The 8056-nt window shown below is 26.9% G+C and overlaps 2 protein-coding genes across 5 annotated transcripts in view; one reads left to right on the top strand and one right to left on the bottom strand.

Moving 5' to 3' along the window:
- Nucleotides 1-6146, top strand: part of LOC102675161 (NADP-dependent malic enzyme-like) — a 12003-nt gene extending 5857 nt beyond the window's left edge. The window contains exons 4-12 of one of the 3 annotated variants that reach the window (XR_421236.2): nt 136-319; nt 656-965; nt 1144-1326; nt 1407-1632; nt 1702-1844; nt 1920-2214; nt 2331-2475; nt 3281-3453; nt 5183-6028. Coding sequence is in view for 2 of the 3 variants with exons in the window: in XM_031508823.1 (XP_031364683.1) it covers nt 136-319; nt 656-965; nt 1144-1326; nt 1407-1632; nt 1702-1844; nt 1920-2214; nt 2331-2475; nt 3281-3320 (1526 nt within the window). In the remaining variant the exon portion in view is untranslated. Of the gene's footprint in view, nt 1-135; nt 320-655; nt 966-1143; nt 1327-1406; nt 1633-1701; nt 1845-1919; nt 2215-2330; nt 2476-3280; nt 3534-5182 lie in introns of those variants that run through there. The other 2 variants (XM_006612271.2, XM_031508823.1) reach the window with 2 other exon arrangements.
- Nucleotides 6147-6311: 165 nt separating this feature from the next.
- LOC102675443 (RWD domain-containing protein 1) lies at nt 6312-7870 on the bottom strand. Of its 2 annotated transcripts, none has more exons than XM_031508824.1 (4): nt 7679-7870; nt 7131-7480; nt 6862-7048; nt 6312-6771 (listed from the first exon to the last, which is right to left on the bottom strand). In XM_031508824.1, exons 1-4 carry the CDS (start codon nt 7746-7748, stop codon nt 6656-6658), a joined length of 723 nt encoding a protein of 240 aa, XP_031364684.1. In that variant the 5' UTR covers nt 7749-7870; the 3' UTR covers nt 6312-6655. The 2 variants fall into 2 exon arrangements, with proteins under 2 accessions (XP_031364684.1, XP_031364685.1); XM_031508825.1 differs by having other exon boundaries at nt 6628-6771; nt 6925-7048.
- Nucleotides 7871-8056: the final 186 nt, after the last annotated feature.

The following is an 8056-nucleotide window of genomic DNA, read 5'->3' as shown; positions in this document are numbered from 1 at the left end:
AAAAAAGAATTCTATGGTGTAAAAAAAAAAAAAAAAAACAAAAAATATATATATACATATATACAATTCAAATTGTAAGTAGTGGCGTGTGAAAGTTTCGCTAATTATTTTACATCATTTTTCGGTATATTTCGTAGGAAAGAAACGAGAGATTATTTTTCCGTCTATTGAGCGAGAACATCGAACAAATGATGCCAATTGTTTATACTCCTACCGTTGGATTAGCCTGTCAAAAGTTTGGCGTTATCTATCGCAGACCTCGTGGATTATTTATTACTATATATGATAAAGGTCATATTTATGAAATCTTAAACAACTGGTTCGTATCTCATAAAACTGCAATAAATTTATCTTTAAAATCTTGTAATTGATTTTATTCTTTGAGTAAAAGTAAAATTCAAAATTCAAAGATATAGATTAATATGATAAGATTAATACATAAATTAATTTCGAAATACACATACGTATTCTAATTATTCATATAAAAAATAGAATGACTTGTCGTTATATGTAAAAGAATGATAAAGAGAGAAATATACGTGTTTATAGTACAAATAGTACGATTAAAATAGAATTTTTTACATGCATATATATATATATATATATATATACACAATCGCACGAATAATTATTATATTTATATTTTTTGTGGTAGGCCCGAGCAAGCAGTTCGAGCGATTTGCGTAACAGATGGAGAAAGAATTCTCGGTCTCGGCGATCTTGGAGCTTGTGGAATGGGAATTCCAGTAGGGAAATTAGCTCTTTATACAGCTCTCGCCGGTATAAAACCGCATCAATGCCTTCCAATTACGATCGATGTTGGCACAAACAATGAACAATTGAGAAATGATCCTCATTACATTGGGCTTAACAAGCCCAGGAGCCATGGCGCGGAGTACGATGAATTGATCGATGAATTTATGGCCGCTTGCGTGAAAAAATATGGTCAAAATGTTCTCATTCAAGTACGCTCTTTTCTATTATTCTATTATTCTTTGCTTGATTCTCTTTTTTATTATAAAAAATATTATTTGTTATTATTATTATTTAATAATATATTTATTATTATTTAAAAAAAAAATTCGTCCTCACTCAACAACAAATATTTTATACTTATATGTATATATACGTGTATCGTTACAGTTTGAAGATTTTGGAAATCACAACGCTTTCCGTTTCTTGGATAAATATCGTGACAAGTATTGCACGTTTAACGATGATATACAAGGTACTGCTGCAGTTGCGGTTGCTGGAATTCTAGCATCGGAAAGAATAACTAAGAAAAGAATATCCGAAAACAAGTTCGTATTTTTAGGCGCCGGCGAGGTATCATAAGTTACTATTTTTGCAAACACCTTTGTTTTTGTATTTTTTTTTTTTTTTTAAACTTACGTTACTTGATGCAGGCAGCTATTGGGATAGCTAATCTTTGCGTGAAAGCGATGGAAGTAGACGGTTGCACCACTCAGCAAGCTCGTGATAATATTTGGATGATGGATATTGATGGATTGCTGGTTCAGGATCGGCCGGAAGGTAACCTGGAAGGTCATAAGATCTGGTACGCGAAAAAATATAAAGTCATGAAATCGTTATTCGAGGTTGTAAAGGAAATAAAACCGTCGGTTTTGATCGGTGAGTAAATCTTTATTTGATCGGCATTGTGGAATTTCTCGTCTAATGAAAGTGAAAATATTTTTATAGGTGCGTCAGCAGCAGCAGGGGCATTCACTACCGAGGTGTTAAAAGAGATGGCTAAAAACAATGAAAGACCTTTAATTTTTGCGTTGAGTAATCCGACTAGCAAAGCGGAATGCACGGCTCAACAAGCTTATGATCATACAAATGTAAAAAAGTTATCGATATCCATAATATTGTAATCGAATATTGTATCTAAACTAATCTTTCAATGATATTTGCAGGGAAAATGTATTTTTTCGTCAGGTTCTCCATTCGGCGATGTACATTATGGAGGAAAAATTTACAAGCCGGGTCAAGGAAACAACGCGTACATTTTTCCTGGAGTCGCATTGGGTGTGATCGCAACTGGATGTCATCATATCACCGAAGATCTATTCCTTCTTTCAGCTCAGGCTGTTGCTGAAAACGTAAAAGACGAACATCTCGAAGTTGGTAGTGTTTATCCACCATTAGGTACTATTCGTGAATGTTCGATTGATATCGCCGTTCGAATTGCCGAATATGCTTATGCTAAGAGTAAGTGATCTAAGATAATTTGAATTTAATTTATATCAAATTTTTTTTTTAAATTTTCAAAAATATTTCAATACGTTTATATATACGTACGTTCAATATTTATATTTATTTTTTAGCTGGGTTGGCAAGTGAATATCCAGAGCCCAAGGACAAACGGGAATTTATTGTAAGTAAAATGTATGATGCGAATTACGACAGTCCACTGCCAAACGTTTATGACTGGCCAGGAGACTATGCCAAACCTCGTGTTTTGCCAGATAAGTAAGTATTATACTATTTATCTAAAAATAAATAATTCTTTTCCCCATTTTTTTTTATTTTATTATTAATACACTTTAGATTTAGAAAAAAAGAAAGTTAATAATAACTTTCAGAACTAATTTAGAAATAAGAAGAAATAATATATATATATATATAGATTGAATTAATAGAATGAATTTAGAAAAAAGAAATGATACGTGTAAAAAAATTTAGTTTAGAAATAAATAAAATCGAAATGATATTGTGATATAATAATAGGTAGTTAAACAGGGAACTTCATGAACACATTGACACGCATGTGGCTTCTCAATTAACTGTAGTAACGCTGTTGTAATCTTGTAGCAATCTTATTCTATCAGTAATCTAGTAAATATTGCTTCATATATTTCAGAGCATTGCTTAATATAATATAATGATGATTGCTTTTTTTTTCTTAGAAAAATATACTAGCATCTATAGCAGTATTTTTTTTTTTTCATAGTTGTAATTAAATAATTTGATGCAATTAATAATGAATGCTTGATATTAAATTAGTATATGTATATACATATTTACGTATACATATATTTATATTTTTTATTTTTTTTTTTTTTGCAAAGCAAAACTATAGAGTGTTAATTTAAAAAAAAAAAAAAAACAAAACGTATTCTCTTCGCGAATTTAGCTGTCATAATAATTGCTTATCATAAAAATTGTAATTTTATTTTGTTATTTTCTTAATTAATTTTTCTCTATTGTCAGCTTGTTGCTCGTCAGTAACTGATCTCTCGGTGCAGGCCGCTGAAGCTTAATTAATTTTTTTCAGAGACACTGTCGAAATCCGCCACGATTTAAAACATCTGTAGCGGATTTCATCGAATGGGATATTCAGAGGCTATTACTATTATCGATAAAAATATCGCTATGTTCTGCATTGAAACTATAATAAGGTCGTGGACAAATACAGGCAACAGTGTGATTATAAAACAATTTTTAGCTGTAAGAACTGTTACTCTTTCAGTAACTAATGCCAGTACTTTTACGATATAACTTGCACGAAGTGTTAAAAGCACGAAAAACAATGACATAGTGCTATTATTACAGCATCGAATGTCTCAGTAAGCTAACATTGCAGTATTTTAATGTCCTCCTTCATCCCATATACAGTATTAGGATTGCTAGTTTATTATTGAAAAATCGTGATAGGTATTAAGCACTGAAAGTATTTAAAGAAAGTTTTATGATATTGTTGTTCACTTTTATGTCCTACGATTACGTTATAGAAACAAAACAAAGAAAAAAGTAATATTATTTCATCGATTGAGATAATCCTATTTAGTTCATTTATGATTATACATAATATACAGTATATATTATATACATAATTGAATAAAATCAAATATTTGTATAGTGAAATTTTTCGATCGTAATAAAATGAAAAATTTCACGAATACAAAAGTATATATACGTAAATTCAAATGGAAATTTTCTTCTTTTATTTTTCTCAATATTTCAAAAAAGATTTTTTTTTTTTTTTTTTTTTTCATAAATATTATTCCATCAGATAATATTATATTTCTGACATTGTATCATATGTTTAAGAATGCCTGATTTTTCCTTTACGGATGATGTCCACATTACGAGAAATCCCCTGAGCTTACTTCCTAATAAATGAAATCATCCATATGAATTGAAGATTGGTCCAAAGATGAATGAATACTTTATGCACGTTTTAGAGTTATTGAATTTTTAGTTTGCTATATTTTATATATCTATATACACTATTATCAATGCAAATAAAAAAATATTAAATAAATATCTTTAAAAGAAGAAACAAATTACAATGAAGTTATACGAAATAATTATTTGTGACTTGTAATACAACACATTTAATCGTTGCAATTAATATGTCGAAACAATAAACAAATAGATTTATTTTATGTTTGCTTAAATATATTTGTCGGATAAGTAAATAATATTTTACAGATAAAATATAAAGTTAAAACCATTGACTGATTGATTCCGAAATAATCAGAAATTAATTTTGATTATTGAATATCGATATATCACGTGTATAAAAATTATTTTATAAACGATGATGCGTGATCGTGAAATATTTCATATTTAAAAATGTACATTCAATTACATGTTTGTTCCTGAAAATATTTTCGCTGTTTATATTTTCCGGGTGATCATAATTATAAATATATTATAAAGCAATTCTATACGAATTAAATGATATGACATATTTTTCTCTACGTATCAAAGAAAACCTATTTTTCGTGAAAACATGTATCGCTATATGTATAAATATTAATATACATATTTCAATCTAAATTTAATAACTATACTTTGATAAATTTCACGTACTATACAATTTCGAAAAAAAAAAAAAAAACATATTCGCGTATAAAATGTGTTTATTATGTGTCATATAACGTATAATTAATTGTTAGATAGTTAAAATTCCGGTTATTAAGTCGGATATTATGCATAAGAATGTTTGCTGCTATGAATTTGATTGTTTACTTTTAGAATATGGCTAAGTTTAGCCAAGCGACGAAAGCTCAATGTTAAGTAATATACATTAGAACAGCGATTAAAAAAGATATCTACGTTCCAATCTGATTTTATATGATATATATGTTGAATGTGGTCGCTTGGTTAATCAAAAAATGTTAAGTAAAGTATTATTATGCCATTACTAACCGTATTCTTCTCCCAACAGATTATGACGTGTTGGCGACTCGAAAGACGAGACGACTGCTCTGACATATATACAGTCATTTTAAATTAAATCAAATTTCAAACAGAATGACTTGAAATATAGTTATAGTCCTCTAATCTTTTAAACTTCGATTCTGAATCATCAGAAAATCAAATTTTTTAATCGTACTTTTTTCGCGTATTATACTTTGTATGTACTTATTTATTATTAATTTAAAACTGCAATTATATTTTACTACTGTTCACTAATTTCAAATGCATCATCTCGTGTATTTATTTTATTTTTTTGTATCTTTTATCTCTATTTGTATTTAAATTGAACAATTATGTTCGTAAGTCAAAAAGTATTATAATATTGTGATACTTTTTTTTTTTTTTAATTATCAAGAAATTAGTGAATAGTTTATTGCTTGTAGAAATTACGTCATATATATATATATATATGATATATATATATATAATATTATCACGTATGTTAATTTTTTTAAAGTTATACTAATAACTTTCTTTTCAAAACGTATATATTGAATAAATGTGTGGAATTTAGCGATATATTATATTTAAAAAAAGCGATTATTATATATAATCATCAAAAGTATACAAATTTCATAACACGAAGATGTCCCGTTAGGTGTACTATGTAAGACCACATAAGTTGTCATCGTTTCTTCGATTTTATATTGCCTTAATAAGCACTATGATTAGAAAAAACAGGACAACTTTGTAAAATTCGTATTTTTTGTACTGTATTGTAATTGTCACTGTTAAGTTAAGTAAATATGAAACTGAAAATTTTGTCAAAAGGTTCCTATATGTTACGTGAAATAGAAACTTTGATGATAACGTCGATTTGATTATTACTGCCACATCACAAATATAATTACCTCATTTATAAATTATTCTGAATTACACCATGTGTATGCATATATTTGGAACGAGAAAAATAAATTTAAATTAGCCGAGTATAACTATTCTCTCGTTAGAATTTGTTATTAAACGTGTATATTATATACTAAACTATATGAATAAATGTTAAAACATGATCGTTAATGCGCTTTTATTTCATTATGTTTCTGCTTCGTTATAATTTAGATGAAATTTTTTTTAAGATTAAGCAAAAGAAATAGTAATTTTCGATTTATTAAAGAAAATGATTTATTATGAAAAAGATTCAATTATGTACATAATTATATAAAATTATCTTCGTTATTAAATATATCTATTTTTTTTCGCATATACATGTATAAAATTTATCTGCATGACAGATGTAATATATTTTATTCATATAAAATGCACTAATGAATTTTAATAAATTCACTTTACACTGGCACATTTGATTTGAATATATCAATTTGTTTAAATTCTAGTATTTTTTAAATAAATTTTTAAATATTAATTTTATATATAAATATTCAGTAAGTAGGAATTTTGAGATTATCTTATAAATAATAGAATAAAATTTTAGCAGATTTATTTAGGCACTATCATCAGAAACGTTTGGTTCATAATTAGGATCATCATCGTCATCGTCATCTTCTAATTCCAAATCGTCTAAATTTTGAAATAAACTTTCGTCTACTTTAACAGAATCTAAAAAAAAAAAAATCAATATTATATTTCCTTTGAATATTTTCAATGCCTTAATTTAAATTAAATAAATTAAATATTTTAAAATAGTACCATCATCTAAGAACTTCAGATCCGATTGATCTAATGTTTTATCAGTCATAAACAATTCTCTACCAGTTAATTTCTTTCCTTCTCGTTCAGCTATTTCTCTTCTTTTTGTATATCCCATTTCTTCGTCAAATTTTTCTTTCCAACACAAAAATGTTTCAACTGTAACTCGTGTACCCTCAAACTTTTTCTAAAATAATATAAAAATATTTTAAATAAAAGTAACAATAAAATAATCTTTATTTTTAAATTTTTATAGTATAATATCTTACTCTTTCTGCTTCTTCCTCTTCTCTGAGTTTTTGTGCTTCACATTCTTCCCGATTTAATTTAATTTTATCCCATTGTACATTAAGCCATTCTTGAGCAGCACTAACTAAAGTAAATACCATAACCATTCCAAGATTTTCATTCATTTGTTCTATTAAATGTTTTTTTAATTTTTCAGTACTATCTTCTTCGAAGTTTTCAGGTTCTTCTATTGATATTAAGAGTGGTTCATCCGGATATTTTTCAGTATATGTAAATTGTAAACAACAACTGAGACCATTTTCAGTACCTGATTCATATTCCTCAGTTTTAATGGGTATGGAAAATGTATAAAATGGTTCTGTTGCTAAAACTAATAGAAAAATTTATTTATAAAAATTTAATAATTAAAATTGTAAAATATTATTTAGCATAAGATATATATTTATCATTATGTTTCATTAAATCAATATGATAAATAAAGAATAATTTTAAATTGTAATTTGTGAAATAATAATGTGTTTTATGATATAAAAACAAATTTATAGGTTAATAACTAACGCAAGCATACCTTCCAATTCTCCACAATAAATTGACTCCAAAGCTTCAATTTCATTATGTTGTTCATCTTTATAATCCATGATGATTAAAATAAAGTTAAGTATTAAAAATGTTTTATGTTATTCACTTAATTCAACACTTGCTTTAAGTTACACGAACTGCACGACACAACGGTAACACCAGAAATGAACGGCGTCGGTACCTGCAGCGGTATTTATACCGTGCAGGAATGAAGCGTTCAGCAAACCATCAAATTTTTACCTTCTCGTAATTTGAAAAGTTTTAAATAAATTTTACAATTTTAAACATTAATATTATATTATATATATATATTAATGATTGATTTTCAAATATTTTACGATAAAAAATTCGTATAATATTAAAAATT

This window comes from Apis dorsata, unplaced genomic scaffold (genome assembly GCF_000469605.1).
Source record: "Apis dorsata unplaced genomic scaffold, Apis dorsata 1.3 scaffold_102, whole genome shotgun sequence".
In the NCBI taxonomy this organism is placed as follows: Eukaryota; Metazoa; Arthropoda; class Insecta; order Hymenoptera; family Apidae; genus Apis; species Apis dorsata.
Note: the sequence above shows the minus strand (reverse complement) of the source record. Positions and strands in the feature narration are given on the sequence as shown.

Excerpts from the sequence above, each read along its gene's own strand:
- LOC102675443 (XM_031508824.1), bottom strand. The coding sequence starts at position 7,748 with ATGGATTATAAAGATGAACAACATAATGAAATTGAAGCTTTGGAGTCA. Across the intron at positions 7,481-7,678 it reads TTATTGTGGAGAATTGGAAG|TTTTAGCAACAGAACCATTT; the intron begins GTATGCTTGCGT and ends TTTTTCTATTAG. Across the intron at positions 6,772-6,861 it reads TCTGAAGTTCTTAGATGATG|ATTCTGTTAAAGTAGACGAA; the intron begins GTACTATTTTAA and ends TTTTTTTTTTAG.